This window comes from Trematomus bernacchii, unplaced genomic scaffold (genome assembly GCF_902827165.1).
Source record: "Trematomus bernacchii unplaced genomic scaffold, fTreBer1.1, whole genome shotgun sequence".
Classification (NCBI taxonomy): Eukaryota; Metazoa; Chordata; class Actinopteri; order Perciformes; family Nototheniidae; genus Trematomus; species Trematomus bernacchii.
Genome location: NW_022987698.1, coordinates 10967830 through 10991088, shown reverse-complemented (window position 1 = coordinate 10991088; position 23259 = coordinate 10967830). Strand labels below are relative to the sequence as shown.

Below are 23259 nucleotides of genomic sequence, written 5' to 3'. Positions count from 1 at the left end.
TGACCATGAAGAAGAATTGTAGCAGTAAGGGAAAGTATTTGTTGTTGTGAGATGCAAATGTATTACTTATAAAGGAAACCTAAGTGATTTTATTGAGGGTAAGTGCTTTAATTGTGTTGTAATTTACATAGCATGCAAGTTTAGTTGTACTGCAAATTATTTTAAGAAGGCACAATACCTCATTTAATAATTAGTTGTTTTTTTGTAAATGATGTACATTTAAAGATGTCTGCACATGCTAATGTAGCTAATACTACACCAACAAAAGCTCTTAGTTTTCACACCAACAATATTTGTATATATTTTCACAGGGAACATATGCACATATTACAAGAGTCATTTTAAAACAGCTTATGTGAAACCTCTTTTTCAATACCAAAAAACCTAAGAACACACAAAGACCTCCATTTGGTCCTTTGTTGGGAATTCTTTAAAGTGCACCTATCATGCAATTTTAAGGCATATATTATGGGTCTCAGATATATAAAAACATGTCTATGATGTGTTTTGCTCAAAATACAAACAGATCATACATTTTAGACATCCCTCATACCCCTCTATTCCAGCCCTGTTAGAGAAATGCGGATTTTGGGTCCTTAGCTTAAAACAAAAAAAAAGAGGAGGCGGAGCTAATGCCTTATCAGAATTCTACCGGAGATGAAGTTAAATTCTGCTGTGATAAAACACCATCCTGTTCTAAACCACATCAAGGATTATTTCTGAAACAGTCTGGAGCTCAAATGCTTTTTCTCTTGCGGGTTTATCACAAGGTGAGTTCCTTTTTTTATTTCTTGCTGTTTAAACACATGTGCTCTCCAGTACAGGTTAGCTCTGAGTGTTAGCGAGGCTTGCTAATGTAAACAAAGACGAGATTACGTCCAAAACACGTCAGGCATTGTTTCTGATAACAACTTTCTGTGGGTCCACCATCCGAAATTACGTCATATCGGCAGCAAATCTGTATCCGCTCGTTGTACCCCCGTTTTTTAAAGATTTGGGTACGGAGGAAAAGAGAAAGGGTTTTATTTTCTGACACTGCGTGAGTTCCCCGACACACCGGGGACACATATTTATGTATACAAGACATCAAAAAGTGCATTTTGCATGATATGTCCCCTTTAAAATATTTGCTAATACAGTGCAATGTGCTATTCTGCTTTTCAAAGATGCACTGTCTCAGCAAACAAAACTTGCGACTTTAAATATGCAAAACTTGTATTGAAGTTAATTAAAATTAAAATGGACATCAGCTTGTACAAGCACTTTACACAGTGATGTTTATTCTTATTTTTTAAGCAGAAAAACGTGTTAGACTTGTGGCACATCGAGAATGCTGCATTCAGAGAGAAAATGTTGCTGTAAGAGATTTCAGGGGAAATTATATCACTGTCGCTTTGGATTCTTTTCATCTGGCGTCTTTGATGCAAAATTGGTTTGGTGCATCCGAGCACTTAACAACATCACAGGGGTGTGGGGAATGTTCCTTTTTGCACACAATCCTATTTTTGTTAGTGGCGACGCATAGGATATTTATTTGTTGTATTAAAATACAGAACAATGGCTATTTCCCCACAAACACAAACCCGCATTGTTTTAAGACAACAATTAAAGAGGACATTATGGTAATTTCAGGTTCATAATTGTATTTTGTGCCTCTACTGTGACATCTTTACAAGCTTTAATGTTCAAAAAGCTCTTTATTTTTCTCATACTGCCTGTGCTGCAGCACCTCTTTTCACCCTCTGTCTGAAACCAGAGCCCAGTCTGCTCTGATTGGTTAGCTGACTGGCTCTGTTGTGATTTGTCAATGTTTAGAGATGTCCCACACATAAGCCTATACGTACAATGTGTTAGTGAGTGCTAGACAATAGCACAAGTGTTACATAGTGATGTCATTATGATACAGAAGTGAACAAAGGGGTCATAATGTTTTCGGACAAAAAATTGAAGCATTTGTTCTTTAGGTGGCAATTGAAAGATTGGAAGAAAAAATATATCTCCTTTATTTTTTTCTTTCTATATCATGTTTTACAGAGGGCGCTGTTGATATAAGGCCCACCTGTTTTCATAGCACCTTGGCCATTAAATCCAAAAATATTTTAAAATAAATGAACATGTGGTAGGAGTCCTACCTCAAGTTTTCTTTATCTGAAGCTAATGCACCTCCTCTTAAGATGGTTTGTCTTATTTGAAGCTAATGTACTTGCAGAACTCTTGCTGTTCTGAATATGTATGCTCATGGGTTATTGCACTTTTTGTAAATCACTTTGGATAAAACTGTCAGCTAAATGTTATGTAATGAGGGTAGGGAGACACTTAACACTTAACAGCTCTGTTTCAACAATGTTGCAGTATTATATTCAACCTGGGGGATGCAGTGAATCAAAATAAGAAAGAGTAGAAAAAAGCTATGAAAAGCTAATATTTTTCTGTGTAAACGGCAATAGGCTTAAGCTAGTAGTGGTCACTGGTACAGGATCTAAATGCATTATACCAGTCTCTCAAACTACAACAACAAACAGTGTAACAAAATATTTCCACAATATACAGCTTTATACTTACAACACGTAGAGTTTTTCACCAGAATGTATCCAGTCTATTTTAAAACGTTTTGGACTAACTGACATACTATTTAAAAGCCAACTGTTTAACCAAAAACACTCATGAAAAGCCCCCCCACTTCTGTGTGTCAAACTCCCTTCCTGCGTCAGGTCTGTTTCTGGCATGATTACTGCAGAGCTCTGCTCATGCTGCATGCTGGAGTACGGGAGCTGCCAAAATGATTTGTGGGTATTCTGTGCAGAAATGGGCAACTACTGTCAGTCCTGCTGGTTCTCCTGCTGGCGCATTTAACAGCTTTTCCAAGTACGCAAGCAATGTGACTGTTGAAATCCAAACATGCTGTACAGACAAGGTGAAAGGTGGATTAAGTTTTCACAGCGAGGCCCGATCAGCATCTAAACGGAGTTAATTAGAGTGAGTCATTTTTGTTTATAAGGAGTGACTTTGAGTAGTGCAAACAAGGATTAGACCAAGGATTTATCGCCAACAATGTGGTGAAAAAACCCCACAGACTATATTTTTAATTTAATCAGCCTCTCTGACAGTCTCTCAACAGCTGTATGTTGTGTAAACTCTCCATTAATTGCAAACTGTGGGACCAAATAAAAGAGAGAAATACTTTCTTATCTCCTGCAATCAGTGTTGGTTGATAAGACAGTCATTTTAATGATTTTATGGATGGATAAACCTTGAAATAACATTGTTGTGTTGATAAGAACTTCATTAAAAAACTATCAAATTTAAATAAACAAAAACTCACTGGAAAATAACGATTATTGGGTCGTCGAGTCTAAAATTACCAGTCCTAGAAAACCATTTTAGTCAAGCTCTAATCCCAAAAAGAAAAACCTTGTTTGAGATAATTTATGTTTTTCCTATTCTGCCTCAGAAGGGAATCCGAAAACATAAGCTGGTTTAATGCTTCACATCATATCAAACTTTTCCAAAACCCCCCAAAATGGCAACCAGCTCTCTAATGACAAATAGTCTTAGGGAATTCTATTTCAGCAGAGATTGTCCTGAAGTGTGGGGTGAATACAGATCCCCGATGAATGGGAAATACCTTCAACAAAAGCTCTTCCTTAGGGCTGGACACATCTCTCAATACATGAACCAGACAACAACAAAAACAACAAAATCTTTTAAACAACTCCCACACGTCGGTGTCAGATTGAGGATATTTATAAACACATTTTAGACGTCCTCAGTTTTGCATTATTTCTGGCCACATTTATATCTATTCTGCAGGGATTCGACAGCAACAACAAATTAGCAAAACAAAACACTTGACTTATTTATTTTTTTGCTTTGTCTCCCTCGTGGGCAGGTGTTTTTTTTCTATGCCATATGAATGCGTAAATGGTTTTTATATCACCTTCCCATATCAGTGCGCCCGCTAAAGCTGCTTTCTATAAATCAAATGAAAAACAGTCGGGTTGCATCATAAAAGCATATTATATGCTGATAGAAAAACAGGCAAATGAATCAGTCAATTAGAAGATGAAAGCAGCTGCTTCCTCTGCAGTGTTTCCAGGGCGTTTAATTGGCTGGGAGGTGATGATGACAAATGGACGGAGGTCATTCATCTCTGAGCCGACTTTTTCTTTAGGACTAACGCGGGATTCGTCTCAGGGGCAGGGAAGCGAAGAGAGTTAAGGACTGGACACATTATTCAGCCATTTTATAAAAACACGCTTATCTCCCCGCATCAGTCTTGAGGTTGCACTTATTTTGCAGAGTGTTTTTGACAATGTTCCTCCAGGACTGCATTCATTACGTATAACAGAATGCTTGATATGATTTCTCCGACCCAGCAGAATGAATGGGCAAAATGGGTCTGCTTGTTGTCCTCATATTTTGGCCATATCTCTGCAGTTGTGATTCTGCAGCTTTGTTATCTCTCAGGCCCGGCAGCTTAAGGGCTTGGATTGTCCTCCTTGGAAGCTCCTCTGCTCCCAGGCAACAGGTCCCTATAATGATGGGAAATTATGCTTGTGGCCCGTCAATTACGGTGCAAAAATACTCCCGAGCAGCTGTGTGTCATTTCTTGAGGCTTAGCATTTTCTCTCATAACTGGTTTTCTACTGCAGAGCCCCTCCCCGTCGCAGTATCTCTCTCAATAGCAAAAATAAATAATTAAGCAAAAGAGAAAGACAACTTATATTTTTACGAGTTACAAGAACTTATTCTCAGTTTTTTTTGTCGTCAGTGCAGAGACTTTTGATTCCTCAGCAGCTTGTTAACCCTCTTAGCTAATTATTATCAGCCTGTCACTCCAGATGACCTCATCTCCACAGAAACAGAGAATATCAGCAAAGTGAATTTCAGAAACAGTGTGAGCCTGCTGTTCATTAGCCCCCTCCATATGGCGCCTGCTTTATTCACTCCTAACCATTTTTCCAATCAACACCTTTTGAATCAAATGCCCGGTCTGTTTTCTATACAGGAAGGATCCACTGAGATTTTACAAAAATATTTCAGTTGTGTGAAGCTTCTCAAGTTTGAGGGAAAATAGTTAAATAAACACATTTAAACATAATGAGAAATAAAAGAAAAAATGCTGATTGTTCCCAAATTAACAAGTGCTTATTTCATTTTACACTTAGGAGCATATATCCACAACAAGCTGAACATAATATACATTTTACAAACTAAATATTGGCCTTACAAAGTTCACATGCTAAGTTGATAAGCGTACAGTTCCTTATTCACGCATTCTGCAGAAACATCGCAACATTAGCATCGATTTGGAGTCGTGCTTGGGTCCACTTGGCGGATGGTGAATATTCATTGTTTCTGCTTTATTTTGCTCCTCCAACATGTGTAAAGGAAACCTGTTATATGCTTCACTTTAATCAACATGTTTTAACTAACTTATAGTGAAGAGACTATCCAAAAAGCTCAAATTGCAGGCCATTAAACCAAAACAATGCTTTGTTACCATGAGCAGCCATTTTACCATTTATTATGTATTTGATCTATTCCTAACAAATATGTTCAAGTGCTGCTTTAAAGGATGTCACGATTGATAGTTAATGACTGACATGTTGATGTAATTGGCTTGAAGTGATAAATGCAGAGGGTAATCTGCTATCACACCACTGTTTTGTTGCTACTTGTTGTAATAAGGGCAATAAAGTTGGAATTGAACTGAGAAAGCTTTTTTCTCATTTGTCAGGCTATCACAAAGCTTGCTTGAGAACTCAGTCAATTTGGTGGCACTGAACTATGACACAATTACAGAGTCAATTAGGTAGTCCACAGTCTAAAGCACTCCTATTGTTAGGGCTTAGTGTGCGGACTCAGCTCTGCCAGAGGCGTTCCTGGACTGTAGTCATAGGAAGGAGGTCAGGCACCAGTCAATTGGTTTGATTGAACGCTGCCCTTGCTTTAGAGGAGAGGTGAGAAAGAAAATAGGACAATATGCAGCCATGTATTTCATTTTGTCTACCTTCTTGCACATCACAGACGGATTGGCGAAGTCTATCTGTTAATGGGATATCTGCTGAGATATCGCAGATGAGCAGATAGATTGGAGTGTTCTGTAATTAAATAAAATGTAGATTTGTACGAGTGCAGACATGTGTGGAACAGGCACATTTCTTGGCCTCTGGTTTTGCTTTAACAAGAAAAGCTCATCCAAAAACTTTACAATGAACACTGCACTTCCTTTGGTCATAAGCACCAAGTGTTGAATTGTTAGGAGAACACATGCATTCAAACATACATACCTATATACAGTCATACGGTAAGAAAGAAAGAAAGAAAGAAACTTTTTAAATGTTACTTAGATTAAATATGGCAGGTACCACCTCTATTCAACTTTGTTAAAATGTTGAGGGCTGATTACATCGGGCAGTGTGTTCTGATGTTCAGAAACATTAGAGTGATTAGCTTGATGGGGGCGATTCTAACTAAAGGTCACATTTTTAATGAGGACAGTTTTTGACTCCTCCACCATGTCTTTATCCGGAGTGTAAAACTGATTTTGTCACTTTGGGTCACAAAAAAAAGTTTGCAGCCAGATTTCTTATACTTCAAACTTTTTGATGACTTGTTTTGTTTAATAATGCAGCAGAGCAAACGGAAAATTAGAAATGCAATGTCAAAGGTATTTATTTGTTTGATGTTTGAAAGTCTGAGCCAACGGAAAGTTCTGTGACTGACAAGTTCAAAGTAAGATTAAACTAAAAGAACAAAACAAAAGAAGACATTTACCGTTTTTTCCCTTATTTGACATTTTAACGTGGATCACAAAGTGAAACTGTGTGAAACTAAACCTTTAAGAACGCAAAATGGCAATTTGGCACTTCAAACTTTTAATATTGATGTATTCTTTATTATGTTATTGACTGCTTTAGCACATACTAGTTAACTTTTTTTATAACATAAACTCATCAAACCCACAGTACACAATATATTTTGTTGAGAATAAGACACTAATACAAAGAGTATTGAGCAAATATCTCTCAATCAAGTATCAAAGAAACAAATAAATGAATAATTAAGTAATAATAATCATTAATTTCTACTAGAATCACAGAAAACATTTGGGAAAAAATCAAGCATGTTCACACTGATGTTCAGCTTCACCTCTAAAGGCCCTGACACACCAGGCCGAAATCGGCCGTTTTCGTTAGTCGGACGACGAAGCGTGCCCTGTCGCCCAAACTCAATTTGGTGTGTCCCGCACCGTCGGCCGTGACACGCCTTATTTGGCCTTTCATGGCCGACGCACGGCCGATTCAACATGTTGAATCGGCCGTGCGTCGGCCACAGGCAGTCGGACAAAGAAATCACTCTGATTAGCTGTTCAGCTAGCGAATCAGTGCATGAGAAGCGAAACGGTTGCTTGAGAATGTCTTCCACAAGCAACACTCCAATGGCTGATAGCTCCAGTACCGCACGAAACATGTTTTCGATGGACGAGAGTGAAAATGGAACGCACACGCTATTTGTTGTTTGTTTATATCAGTCTGTTCTTCTTCTCTGTCTTCCGGTTGTTGCCTCTTTTGAATGACGAATACACACTACCGCCGCCTGCTGGTAAGGAGAGTTATTGCCACTCACGCATGCACAGTTCGTACGTGCTCGGCTGAAGTCTTTGCGGTGTGTTCCAGTGCGACACATGGCCAAGACGCAGGAGAACACGGCGACGCAACAGTCGGCGTCGGCGAGTTCTCTGGTGACTGCTTGGTGTGTCAGGGCCTTTAAACAGACAGCTCTTTTCCATTTGTGGATTTCACAAACTTTAGGCTGTTCATCTAAAATTATAACCACATGGACAGGTTTCAGTGCATGACTTGTGTGTGAAAAATGTTCTAAAATAGTTGTTTTATGTCACCTAGGGTGTTCTCGCACTGACTTGTTAATTCATTTCAGGAGCTGTGTGAAAACTGGTTTGTACGTTTATTTGCGAGTTTATTTAATAAAAGCAAAAGGCAGAGAAGCCTTTTAATGAGACAGCACATGTATGCCGTCAGCCTTCAACAGATTTCACAATGACATGTCAAAAGGCCTGCAGCTGGGCGTCCTCTATACTTTTTGCTTCAACAAATTAACCATTCAAGGAATACTTTGTATTTAAAAAAGTGTAATAAACATGCTCTTTGGAAGGTAAAAGTCAAAGAAAGACTACCTGGATCTGTAGCACAGCTAATGAAGGCTTTTCAACTTTTTTGCCAGAAGAAAACCTTTGATCTTTCTTCTTTTAAATAAAAACATACATATGGAAATAGTTAGATTTTTTAATATTTATAGTTTGATGTTTGTGGTAAAAAAAAAGGATATGTAAAGATTCAAGTTTATCCCAACTTGTGTTGAATTCAATGAGGGAGTAGTGGGGATATTCAAAAATAAGAATGTGTGCCTGGATCCAGATTTGGAACAAAAAGTGCTCACTTGATCCTTAGCTCTTTGCTGAAGTCTCCACCATCATTTCAATCTGTTGGTAAGTTTTGGAAAAAGCCTGCAAACAAACAAGCAAGACTGAAAACACAAACTCACTGGCAGAGGTGAAATGACTAAATCTAATATTGATTTTTAGTTCTCTGACATTTTCCCTCTATGGTGTTTTTCAAAGTAGCTGTTGCACTCTGACACGGACCATGTCACAGAAATATCTGCCGGGCAGCTAAATAAAGATGGTTCACGGTGTGATAAATATCACCATATGTTTGAGGATACAGATAAGAAACTTAAAAAACACAACATAATTTTATAGCACAATCTTTAAAGCATCACTATCCTTGTTCCTAATATGTATCTTTAGTATTTTGTATTCTTTTGTACAGACTAAATGTTATATCCAAGAGTCATTGTACAGTGTTTGCCACATATTATTTCTATAAGAAAACCTATTATTTGAATTAGTGTATGACATGATATGTGCTTTCACTTGATTTCCAGCTGAAAACAAAAATTAAACAACTTTTCCACACTATTTTTGCCCACCAAAATAAAGCAGCCCCATAAAGTCAGAAGCATCTAGAGCTCTGAGAAAAGAATTCAAGATGGTGCGTTCCAACTGGTTAATTATTTACTTGAGTGGCTAAACACACAAAAAGACATGTGTGGTAAAGAAATAACCGGGGAAAGATGTACAATTAAGAAACTCAGCAGAGCAGGGAGAACAACAAATTGTGTTTTCAGACTTAATACTGTTGTATTACTTTGGTTTAATTGAACATGGACACAGCCTAACAGATTACAGTCTACAAGCAGCCGCAGCACAAAGGGCTTGCAAATATGTCTTGGAAATGTATTTTGAAAAAACAAATGAAATTGTTGGACAGGTATTTCTTTTGTTGGCACGTCACAGCGGTTAGAGGTACCACAGTATACACTTGGCAAGAGAAGGGAATCATTTGAAAGATGAGGTAATTTCAAATCTTCTCACATATCCACATAAAAAACAAGCTCCTAACACAAAGCAAGCCAACAGAAAACCCTGAAGATTCATCTTTGCATTGTAAATGCAGGAAAACCTTCACAGGCAAAGTTATTTCTAGCATCAATCAGTTTCCCTGAATCCGGTGTCCCTTGTTGAATGCGTTGTCAGCTCAGTACTAAAAGTCTTCCATGAACTTTAGTCACTTTTCTGCAGTTCACTTTTCATTGTGAAACTACAGTAAAGCTTAGATAAAACATTATTATGCTGTAAAGTTCACACATGTCATTTAAGATGTCATTCAAGGTTACAGCTGTTCATATATATTTAATCAAATTCCTCATTAATGCGGCAATAACTGGTCATTATTGGTGATTAGGTGCTATCAGTATTCAGCATGAGGACATCTGTGTCTTCTTGTTTTTTTGGTGAATAACTTTACTCCCAGACTAAGAGGTTTTTACATAATGCATTCAAATTAGAGCACAGAGCAGGAACCCTGTCGTTTTTCAGAGGAATTCAAAAGCAGTTTTTTTTGTGTAAGACTGCTGCAAGGTTAGCAAGATCACTGCTGTCCTGATTTAAGCAGGAAATTACACTATGTTTTACCTTGAATTATAACATGAAAGCCATGAAATGGAAAAAAGGGCTCTTGCTGGTGTGAAAAAACTGGCAGGATGAAAGAAGTGACACCAAAATTCCTGTATAAATATAAAGCCTTTGTCGGCTCATGTGGAGTTAAGAATCCGTAAAATGTAATCCCGGATTTACAAGGTCTTGATGTCATACAGTATACTGTACATTACATACTAGATAAAACTGTAGCTTATTATATCTTCATACATGGATGCATATATGGGTTTTAGTGCCTGTGTGGGAATGTGTCATGTGTGCAGTCTGCTCATTAGTCTTCTTTATTTTAACACACAAACATGACGTACTGTAGCCTAGATAAGGGCTTCATGTGCTAAAACTTAAAGCAGCATTAAGCAATGTTCTTGGCTACTTACAACATATAAAAGTGATGAGATGAACTTGTAAGCACACAGTTGTCTATTTACACATCCAGCAGATTAGTTTTGACTCACATGTATGTCCGATATTGACTGTCTCATAGCTGTAGTTTGGTCTAAACCACTTCTTAATAAAACATTATCTATCTATCTGTTAGCTGCTAATTGCTCCACTGTGTTCACCAGCTTGACACTTACTTTGTCAGTCCCTCGTATGGTCCTGAACAGGTAGAGCACAGGGGGGGTCTGAGCGTTTCTGTCCTGCCAACATCTGTCTACAGCAGCTGGAAACAAAGCTGATGCAATGAGACTGAGCCAAACGGCAAAGCTATGGGCCGTAAAACTGAAACAAAGAGCTGAAAGATGGTAAAGATGGTGGAGCTGAGGCCAGCTGCAAAGTAGGGGATGAAATACCTGCAGTTTTTGTTAGCTGTATCGATGTAAGCATTATTTTATTGAGTTTTCTGTTTTTGCAGTATATTTATCTCCATGGCAGACGTTTTTTTATCGGCTCGGTTTGTTTGTTATGGTAAATAAAATAAAAACCCTACAGATCCCGTGATTTATCTAGCAGAAGGATGCAGCCCACTAATAAAGAAATGAACTGTCCCACACTGAGCAGGCATCTGTATCAGCAGAACTCTGTTCAAAAAAGGAAAATGTAAACTTGGTGCCAAACACTGACTTAATGTACTTACAAAATGATATTCAGCGTCTCTTCTGAATCCGTCCAAACATGTCCTGTAATTCAGCCAAAGCATAATCCACCAAGGAGTATTTGTTAAAGTATTACTTTAATAATATCAAGGTATTCACTCGTTTTCTCGACTCAAACCAGGTTTCTCTTTCAGGTGAAATGGACAGTAAAGAAAAGCAGTCCCTCAATGTGTTGTCATGGGTTTTTGTCCATTTTCTTTATTTAGTAGCAGGTTTTCTGCCCACCATAATGATGCTTTACAGTTTAATAAGAAAAATAACCAGATTAGAGATGCTATAATTGACAGTTATTATGACAATAGCAATATTTGCTGTGTTTATTGACTCTAAAAAAGCATTTGACTCATTAGTTTAATTGTTATGTTGGTGCTTCTTATAGCCTGCATGGTCAACTGCAATTGCAAAGGATACAAACACAGAATAGGAAGACGGATGCATTCAGTGTTACTTGGACACAAATATGTCATTCTACACACTAAGTGTATCAAACAGTTGTCTAGTGACCATTTGGGACCAAGCTTGACTGGACCCGAATTTGGTCTTCAACAAACTCAATTAAAAACATAAATCAGTTCACATTTGGACAGTTTCTCATGTTTCTCTGTATCAACAAATCCTATTTTTGCAGTCCTAATCTGTTTATTTGTTTATGAGGGAACAATGAAAGTATGCGGCTGTGAAATAATCCGATTTTGTGGTTGTGAAATTCGGCGTTGGCATAATTCAAAAAGAATGCACACGCACTGGCTGTTGATGCCTTCGCTTGATCTCACACTCTACGTCTACGTCTGTTGTTATCTGGAAGGCATCTCAATATAAAAGAAAAGCAGAGAAAGGGAGCTGCTCAGCCATCGTGCCAAAGACAGATTACACGACTGCGGCTGTCCTGATGCTGCAGCAGCTATTTGTCACTATTAGTTTCTATTCATTTTAGTGAACACGTTATTAAGATAACTCCACGATAGTCCCTCTACCTTGGCATGTGACAAACGGCCAAGTGACAGCTTAATTTGCATGCCTCTCTCTTATCCAACATGACCAATAATTAAGTCTATTTGAGTCAGACGGACAGGTGGGTCATCACACACAAATGGCTGAATTGATTAAATGCTCTTTGCAGCAGTCAAAGTAAACACGTCCTGCTTCTAGCAGAAACTAATTATGATGGGAAGATAGCTAAAATTGTGTTTTTTAGGGGTACCAAACATCAATTCTAGGATCACACACACGATGCACGATGAGCCTTGTATTCAATGTTATATTTATAGACAACTACAAATCCTCTGGCCTAGTTTCACCTCTTTCCCCTCAACCGATGTCTTGTTGTTGTGTCATTGATGGCTGTTTCCCCTAGTTGGAGAAACAATGGATCAATATGAGCTTTGCAGGTGGGATCCTCCTACATAACTATCTAGAAAAAGATTTCCACAGAAAGATGGCCACTTTCTAAGGTTGTTGTAAGTCGACTTTTTTTCTCGCTAAAACAACTCCTACATTTGCTAATTACTTTGATTATGGAGACTTTTTTTACTTACAATTATGGGACATGTTTACATGCTTTAATGTTCAAAAAGCTCTTTATTTTTCTCGTACTGCCCGAGCTGCAGCACCTCTTTTCACCCTCTGTCTGAAACCAGAGCCCAGTCTGCTCTGATTGGTTATTGGCCCCTTAGCCTATCATGTACAATGTGTTGGAGCGCTAACCAATAGAAGCGCAAGTGTTAAATTGTGATCTCACTATGGAAGTAAACAAAGGAGTCCAATAGAGGATATTAGGCAGGGGGGTGTGTGAGAGAGAAAGTCTATCTGGCATGAACTTTAGGATTTAAGCCTTTGCAGACCATTTACATGCACAAAAACATAACACACTACAGGAAAAGGAAAACCGCAGAAAGCACAATAGGGGACCTTTACATCCTAATATGTCATTCAGAGTCCCTTAGTACATTGGGGCATTAAACCTTGCAGGGAATTGTTTTCATAGCAGTTTAACAGCGGTGGAAACTGAATTAAAAAGTGTTGCAATATGTTGCTCTTGGTGTGAGACCAGAACGTATTCAGTAGGTCTGCAAATTGGGTGGGATTGTTAAAGTAGCTTTTATTGGAACTGTGGAACTCATCGAGAGGGGAATGAAAAGTACCAAACTATAAAAACCACATGCCTTCACAGCTGAAATTAAAAGCTTTTTAATCTCGTTTCTTGTGTTTTTCATGGAGTTTTGAACAAACTAAAAAGATGCGGCCTAGATTGGCGGGGAGTCTCAAGTTAGAAGGATTTTCTTTTTCTTTTTAAGCTAATCTTTTTAAGCTAATCAATTAAAAGCTTGAGAGGAAATAGAAGATCACAAAATGTAGCATGTACACTAATCTATGCTGAAAAAAGGCCATATTTACAGCGTCAGATGATACGTTTGGATAAATTGATATAGGCACATGTCCTATGCTTTAATTGTTTTACTATTATAGCTGAGCTCACCATCCTTTACTTTTCTTTACACAGCTCTCAATGCAGAATTGTTGCTGTTTCTTTTCGCTGAAAACGTTAAAATGCATGTGTGAGGACAGGGTCAAACATTCTGTCCGACCTTCTCAAACTTAATGAGGTTTGATGACAGCTGTGCAAGAACAAGACAGTCACATTCATCATAAGTTTTTTGGACAGCTTAATCGGGATTTGGCTGCCCCTTCATTGAGCTGGGCATCAGGGTGGAAGACAGCAGAATGACAGGAGTCAACACCATCAAAGTTGTTTCCACATTGCACACACACAAGACAGTAATCTACTTTACAAGCACTAAAAAACAATGTTAGGAACCTTGTTGCTGTTTAATTTGTCATCTGCATGCATCAGGTTGTTGACATGACGTGGGTGATGGGGAGGGAGGTGTACCTTTAATTAATTTGTAGTTAATTGTTTAATTATGTCGTTGTTTCCTCTGATTGCTTTTTGAAGAACAACCTGTCAGGCTAATCTTTACCGTGTAAATAAACACAGACTCACTTTGGCAAAGAGTTGTTTACAAAGTTATGCTTCGCTTACTCTAACTGGTCTCCATTGACAATAGTGAGAAGTACAATGTGTATCCATGTATAGGATCTACAGTGTACATTATGTACAAAGACATCTTGGCTGAATCTAAACTGAACAAAACCAATCACAACATCCTTTTGTTTCTTTTTTTTTGTGAATGTTTGTGTGCTCTTACAAGGATTCAAAGTAATGGTCATGTTTTGAGTTGGTCTCAGCGGGCATTCCAAGTTACATTTCGGCCTCGCCACACACACGCCTACACAAACATCCGCTCACGATAACAGGTTTATACAAAGAAAAAAACAAACATAAGATCAAAAAAGGAGAAAATAAACACTACATTTACTTCACACTCTTTTCACCAAAAGCAAATTGGCAAAGAAAATAGTTTCCTATTAACAGGGAAATAAAAAAATACATTTTATGCATATTTTCAGGTATTTAATGCCTCTACTGAGACATGTTTCCATGCTTTAATGATCAAAAAGGCTTATTTTTGTCATAATGCCTTCGTGGTGATCGTACTGTGACAATTGAATCGGTAAATTAGCAGGGCTGGCATACCAGCCAAGATTAGCTTATATTATATATATATATATATATTGGTTTGCCGTAGATGTCAACTGATAAATAACACAATATACGTTTGAGATAATTTAGAAACAGTGATGCCATTAACTGGAAAGTGCTAAAAACATGCAATGGGGCCCAATTATGCTCATTTTCAGGTTTCATATTTGTATGTTGTGTCTCTACTGTGACATGTCTCCTTGCTGTAATGTTCAAAAAGCTCTTTATTCTTCTCATGCTGCCTGTGCTGCAGCACCTCTTTTCACCCTCTGTCTGAAACCAGAGCCCAGTCTGCTCTGATTGGTTAGCTGGCCGGCTCTGTTTTGGTTGGTCAACTGCTAAGAGATGTCCAGCCCCATAGCTTATCACGTGTTATGTGTCGGAGCGCTAGCTAATACAAGCTTGAGTGTTACACATGTTACTTAAGTAAACAAAGGAGTCCAATGGAGGCGTTTCAGGTGGGGGGGATCGTGTGGGAGAGAAACTCCCTGTGGTGTGAACCTTGAGATTTTAGCCCTTGCAGACCATTTACATCCACAAAAACCTATATAACACACTACACTACACTGGAAAGGGAAATCCCCAAAAACATTAGAGGGCCTTTTTTAATGTTATAGGAAAGTCCACACCGCTACACCCTTTGTAAAAGAAGTACAACATTGATTAAGGAACAATGGGAAAGTAAGAAATGTAACACCTTAAAGGAGAGGTGTCATGGCCATTTCCACTGATCATAATTCCATTGTTGAGGTCTACTAAAATAGATTTATATTGTGCATTTTTCCAAACTCACATTGGTTTCTCATACAGCATCTCTGTAAACTACTTGTATTCACTGAATTTCACTCTCTGCCTTTAACGGCTCGTTGTAGCTCCAATAGCTCCAGCCCCCACCCTCCCTGTGAGCACAGTGTGCTCTGATTGGTCGGGACGTTGTGAATCGCGCTGAGCTCCGTGGAGGTGTTGTTTCCTTGTTTAGGATACATAGCGAAACACAGCCAAACTCATCCTGAGCACACACAAACTCACAGCCGAAGTAAAAACAATAAGTGTGGCTTGATATTGAGTAAGAAAAAGGTTGATAAACGCTGTGAGAATGGGTCTGCAGAGAGAATTTCGCCGCGATCCCAACTGTCTGTTATCAGCCTGCAGCCAGGGAGGAGAAATCAGCTGAGCTGCCTGCTCCCTGCACACAGATGTGTGTGTGAGGAAGTCCGTGGATTGGTCAATTTGGACCAATCAGCGGGGGCTTAACGTAACGGCTCCGCGGACGTAACGTAACGGCTCCACGGATTGGTCCATTTCGTTCCGGGTACGGCTTTGACATCATGCCGTCCCGGAAGAATCAAATGGACAATGACGTATCTCCAACGAGTCGTTTTGGGGAGGTATTTTCTGTGTTAGAGTTTTACTCGCTACAGGGTGTACTTTGAGGGTTTTGACTCTGCACACCGTTTACATGCATAAAAACCTTCATAACACACAAGGGGACGGGTAATAACCGGAAAAGCATGACACCTCTCCATTAATGTAAATGAGTGCCTTTCAGAATAAAAGTCTCAGCGAAACCCTCATGTACAGGAATGTACTCTTTGAATGCACTCTATAAATAATGGAGCAACAACATAAACACTGCCACACGTTGTCACATTATTACCTTTCCCACAAAACTGCATACTGTCAATATCCAACATAAAGAACCTCTCAAAGACAGCAAGGCGAGTTCTCTCCTTTACAAGCCTGCTGGGAATATGCCATTTCACCATCTGAATTTCAGTTTTCGACACATTCCTTGGTAAACTGACAACACAAAGCCCTCGGATTCATTACCTCACCCAAGATTTTTTATTTGTACCTAATAACATTTCAATTAAGTTCAAATACTTAAAGTTGAATTCATTTGTTGTGTTGGTTTCTGTGATTCCTTTGATACTGTAAAGGCATTGTTCTTCAGTTTCTCCTAATTATCACATTGACATCTATGAACTTGTGTGTGTTCAGGGGGTGTGTGCATCTCCCAGTCTGTGAAGATTCCCCGGGAGCCCAAGCTGGGAGGGTTTGACAAGATCATCCGGCGTCTCCGGGAAAACCCGAACGCGAGAGTCGTCATACTTTTCGCAAGCGAAGACGATATCAGGTAAGGCCTGGTAATAACTGCTTTGAAGATTAGACTGCAGCAGGCAGGGAAACATGTCGGAAAATATCCAATTCCTTCCAGCTCTGCTTAACCACTGTGTAATGAATTGCAAAACAAAATCAAAGCAGAGCTGGTCGGGATGCTGACCTTATCCATGACAACATCTGTCTCTTCACCTTTGCAGGCGGCTACTCCAAGCGGCTAAAAAGGCCAACCAGACAGGTCACTTTATCTGGGTGGGTTCAGACAGCTGGGGCTCTAAGATCTCTCCGGTGGTGGACCAGGAGGAGATGGCGGAGGGAGCGGTCACCATCCTGCCCAAGCGGCAGTCCATCAAAGGTACAGAGAAGAGCATGGTACATATATAACATCTCCCTGTATAGTAAAACCATGTACCTATATATTCCCTTTATTTTATAGTGTGTCACATTGTTGCATCGATTCACTTGTCTTGTGTCTTATCTTTCCGTTTTTTTTTAATTATCATACCTTTTACCTCCTTGTGTCTCTTAACCTGTTGACATGTTTTATTTAGCTGTATGTATCTGTAAAGCTCTTAACATCTGATCTGAGGGGAATTTCATGTTGTTTATTTTTTATTTGTGATGTTAGCCATTTTGTAAAGCACGTGCTGTATGAAAAGTGCTTTATAGATAAAGCTTTATTATTATTATTTTATAATTATTATTATATGCATTTCTCAGTAAGTACACTGTAAAAACGGAAACGTTGACTTTAATTAAATGTATTATGCCAACAGATTTTACATAGCTGTATATAAGTAGTAGGTTCAACTTAATATTATTGCTATTAACTAACCTAATACAGTTATGTGAAACTTGATGACGTACTACATGTAATTAAAGTCAACATTTCAGTTTTTTCAGTGTATTCCTTTCATGTGATGCAGGACTGTAGCTATTTGCTTTGTAAAGCTGTACCTTTAATTATTTGATCATCAAAGGTCAAATGAGATTCTGTCAAACAGATTAAACATATGCAATGATCAATGAATTAGACGATAGAACACATGAGGGTTTCACAGACTGCACAGACGCTGTTGTTTACACTCACTGTGTCAATGACAATGTACCTATTGATCTGTCTAGGGTTTGATCGTTACTTCATCAGCCGAACGCTGGAGAACAACAGAAGGAATATCTGGTTTGCCGAGTTCTGGGAGAACAACTTCAGCTGCAAGCTCAGCCGTCACGCCTTGAAGAAAGGGTCCGGCCTGAAAAAGTGCACAAGTAAGACACTCTCCTGATGTGGAAAAAGCTTTTTAACTTTCTTTTTTTGCTCAAAGTTTTTAACCACCTTGAAAAACCTCCCTCTGATGTTTTGAGGCGAGTGACACATTTGGCTCACAGTGTTTTTTGACAGCATTGCCCACCTATAAAAAAAAGTGGAGCAGCCATACATTTAATATTCAAACTCACAGTTAATCTCACAGCTCATTTCAGGCCTGCACTATATTTCTGCTGAGTCCAGTGTGTTTACCCACATGGCTATAACAAGTGGATGGCTCAGCTGGACTGCATGGTTAAAGCTTCAGGCTCGGAGCCATACGATAAACAGCTGCGGAGAGCACAATCTGTCTGGAGGAGGAAAAACGTTGCACATTTTATTAAGATTTAAACAGCAATTAGGTAGTCCAACATATGTATTTAAAAGATGAGAGACAACATATCAGTCTCTGGGGAATTCCTCACAGATGCTTAATCTTAATAGTTATGTCTTAGTTTTTAATTACTTCTCAGGAATATCCAGCGTTACTCTCAGTTACCCTCTGTTGCTCTAATAATAGTTAATATAAAAATAAGCTTGACCCTAATAAACACAAAAGAATAGACATGAAAATGAAGGTCATTTAATGTGAGACGTTATGTAAGACACATGCTTCTTATTTGAGTGGATAACTTTATACATGTATGTATAATTATTCTCAGATAATTAGGGCGGCAATTAAGATATTCCTGATAGTAATATTTAGCAGAGCCAGCATTTGTGTATGGCCACAAAATGCATACAGTATTTACTGTCAGAGCAAGTTGAAGCAAATAGTCAAACAATCAAATAAATTGAACTTAAAAAATAACGAATAGTACAGTTTTACAGGAATCTACTTGAAGCTAGCAGGGGAGCTGATGTTAAAATGTCATTTTATAATGCTTGTGAGGATTTACCTTCTTGTTTTCACATTAGCTTCATATACAGCAATTTCAAAAACTACATGTTTGTATATGACTAACACATCAGCTATAGCTATGAAAAACATTACATAACATTAAATACATACACAAATTAGCTAACATTAACGTTAAAGTATCGTTAGTACATTTCTTCATTTCAAAATATTTCTAGCACAGCCCACACTTTAAAACAATTGAAATGAGCGTCATCCATGTAATCATACATCTGGTTACGTTACGTACACAGCTACAGTTAGGCCTATCATGACTCTGATATAGAAAGAGTACATTCAGTATTTTCCCAACAGTTAGGTAACATTAACAAGAGGCCAACTCTATAGATTCTCAGAAAAATAGGATTAATTATATAGTTAGGACATGTGACAACATGTGACCAAAAGGGTCCATACGGGTTATGCCTACAGCAAGGCAAAGTGGGGGCAGCCTCTGGTTTATAAGTATTTTTCCCGTTCTAAATATACACATTTTCTCCTAAGAAATGCATTGGCCAATCAGCTAGATGCTGCCTTACTGCGAGTGGGACCCAGGTACCACTTAACAAAAACACAACTGTTTTCAGTCCTGGCTACACCTCAGTCCTTCATCGCAGACTGGAAATCTCTCTTCTGTATGTAGCACTTAGCAAGGTCCAGCTTTAAGTGAAGCTAATGCATTAGCACTTAATCTGGGTGGCTTTATAGATAGGAAATATTCCTGCTCTTGCTTTTGAGTTTGTTTCTTCATGGTTGCATCATGCACTTATTGTAAGTTGTTTTAGATAAAAGCGTCAGATAAATGTATTGTAACTGTAATCTAAGAATGACATACGACACTCCAGTCTTCTTGATTATATAGAAATACAACAGCGATGACCTCAATAGCTCATTCAGGGTCTAAAGGCTTTTAACCTCACACAGCCTTTACCCTGGACAGCAGAACTTTAAGCTCTGTAATTGGACTCTTACGACACTAATCGTTGGTATAATTGACTTATTTTAAGGCCTTTTATCTGCAGTCTACAATGTTGACCCTCCCAAAGTGCAGAGGCCGACCCTCCCAAAGTGCGGAAGCCACCTGAGGACTGAGCTCATACTACTATTTGCATTTGCATACAAATATTCAATTTCAGATTATATTTATTTTTCAAATATGACAGGATTTTGCCTTGGAGTGTATGCTCCTACATTATGCACTCACACATTTGAAATGAAAGCTATTGCTTTTTTAGTATTCATTTTAAGATGGTTTCATTTACAGCGAGTAGGGAGTAATGTAATAAAGACATCAAAGAACAGTATTACAGTGTCACATAACTTCATTATGGCCTGTGCTACACACACAATAGATATTTACATCATTACAGTTCCAACAAACCATGGAGGCCGTCATGCAGGAAATTGCAGTGCTTTTTATAATGTGTTACACTCCAGGTGTAGCTGTTAGCAAGGTGTAGCAGCAGCTGAGTTGTCATTGTCGCACAGTGCTGTATGCATGCACCGCTAATGGCTGTTCATTATGATTGTGTGATAAGATATAGAGGCTGACAGTAATGTGTTTACTCTCAGAGAAGTGTCCGTATCATTTATACCATGCGTTTAATATCCCTTATAATGAAAGCCCGTTATCTTTATAATATCAATGTGATGAAAAACGTTGATTTGTCAGGTAGTTAATTAGCTGAGTTTCTATAAAATCTGACATTCTTATCCGACTAAAAGGTTTCTCAATTAAGCTCCTGGAAAACGTTTTATCACTTTCTATATTGACATTGCTTCATATAATAAAATTGACTAAACCAAGTAATAGATTATGACTTTTGCCTTATCCTGCTGTGCATAACAATGTAAAAGCTGCTTGGACATTGGTGCCAGATGTAATAAAGGCTGCATTCACTATACAACCAAATATGGCCCCAAAACAACTCTTTCACACATTGGCGTAGTGCGGACTCATTTCTTTCTAATCCGATCTGCTGTGAGAAAGTCATAACAGAATTCATGTGTGACAGGAGATCACTCACCATAAAGGGTCATTGTGATTGGTTGAAACGACATTCGAACAACCAAAGTGCCAGACACTTTCTGACACTGATGACCTTTTGAGTCGGGCCACAACAGCCCTGTCTTAAGAGGCTGAGCCCTGGATTATGGACATCCTCAAGTTGAGGAGGAACTGTTCTTCAGAAAAACCTTCACCTACACCTCTCCCTCCACATTCATCTTTATACCCTCATCCTCAACATATGACAAGTATTGTGTGATATTGTTCGTTGCATGTGTCGGCAAAGATCTGTTCACATAGACGTTAAATAAGGAAAACTTTAAACATAAATGTGAACATACTAGGCAGAAAGACTGGAAATTGGGAAAATAACATAAACCTCTGTAACCTGAACGTTGCTATAGTGATTTTGTATCCGGTTTCAAAGGGTTATTGATGTGTAATTTTAGGAGTGATCATCAGGTTCACATTTGCTGTAATGGTGTCTATGATAACGTCCAATGAAAAGAGAGGATTACAGTGTAGTGATTCAAAACTCAGGAGATCATTGATGCTTATTAATTAATTTACTGTGGATTTAACAAAGGAAGGGCTTGTCTAATTGTAAACAACTAAAACAATACAAATTCACAAAAATAAATGCACTAGAGAGAAACTAAAACTTTTACTCGAGAGGTGGGCTGTGAAACCAACGGCTGGCATCGTCTCCGCAGCCCGCACACAAGAGAACACAGAGGGTTATACGTAGTAAAACACTCAGGACGAGAAGATAACGCTGATAGATGAATTAGTCTGGAGATTGGAAGGAGTGACCTCTGGTTACCTGCCAGCAGGAGAGCTGGCGAGAACACAGATGAGCTCCTTGGCGAGCTCCAGTGACGGTTCAGGAGCATGCTGTCTGATCAGCGCCATGAATAACACTCCAAACTTGTTCACATAACTCAGGTGTAACATATAGAGCAGTGTGTGTGCGCAGCAGAGGTTTCAATTTGGCACCAATACAGTGTTTTTTCTGCTGTTGTGCATACATAAGCTTTTAGTCTCAAGAGAGTTTTATGTATCTGTCCCTGGAGTCATAATACGTAAGGTTACTGGAATATTTCCAATCATCTATATTCATTCATTGGAACAGTGAAGATACGTAATATCACGATTTAGTTTTTTAAAGGGGAAGTTTGCTTAAGAACATCCCAGCATAGGTTATAAAGGACAGACAATAGTTTCAGTTTTCTTTACAGTTAACAATGCTTTAGTGCTTATAGTGGATGGACATGTAACCTAGTGAAACACACAGGCAGTAACTGTTAGTGGGATCAATTCGATATGTGTGTTTGTCTTATCTTCAAACATCTTTTATCGTTGTTTTTTCAAATTGTTCACAAAAAATACTTTGGATACACAAATGTTTGGTTGTTATTTTTAGTCATCATGAAAACCATTAAGATCAGGATAAAATATCATCTTTTAAAAATATACAAGTAGCATGAAACTGTGAAGCTGTTCACTTGATTTGTATTCTATCTGCATGTTTTTTAAACAAGACAAGAAGCCTTCAAACATTACGAGCACATACAACTAAATGCACAAGAATGAAAACTGAACAAATTGAAGTTCTGCCACGATGTTAGAAAACGTTAATGAGAGCCACTTCACATAAATCTTGAGCAGTCAACCAAATAATTGACTGAAGTGATCACTAATGCTGTAAGACATCAAAAACCAGTGAAAGTTAATGTAAAAGCAAATGATCCTTACATGATAATATACTTGACTAATTATCTGTACTTTTAAAGTCTGTGTATTTCACATGATTTATACACCCTCGGTGCAGGAGTTCATTTCATGAGTCTTACCATAATAAACACCTTCACTCTTGTCGGAGTGATTGCTGTAGACACCTTATAATGCAGTCGCTAGCTCCTCTCTGCCAGTGTCATTACTGACATTTAAGTGTTAAAACTTCACTATCAGCTCTACTTCATGTGGATTGAGAGTCTCGCAGCGTTTATTTGAGGTTAAAGTGTGACACTTGTGTGGTGCCTCTCCACCGGTGGAGAGCTTTGCAGAGTCTCTGAGCAGCTGTGAGAGAACTACATGGGGCATGCTGCAGAATGATCAGTGTCCTGAGAGGGTTAGACTACTCAACG

At 38.5% G+C, this 23259-nt stretch overlaps 1 protein-coding gene across 1 annotated transcript in view; it reads left to right on the top strand.

The window, feature by feature from the left end:
• The window catches only part of LOC117489718 (metabotropic glutamate receptor 4-like), a 141485-nt gene that overhangs the window by 86112 nt on the left and 32114 nt on the right, over nucleotides 1-23259 (top strand). The window contains exons 3-5 of the mRNA XM_034139239.1: nucleotides 16784-16919; nucleotides 17104-17258; nucleotides 18029-18169. Of these exons, the coding sequence (XP_033995130.1) occupies nucleotides 16784-16919; nucleotides 17104-17258; nucleotides 18029-18169 (432 nt within the window). The remainder of the gene's footprint in view (nucleotides 1-16783; nucleotides 16920-17103; nucleotides 17259-18028; nucleotides 18170-23259) is intronic.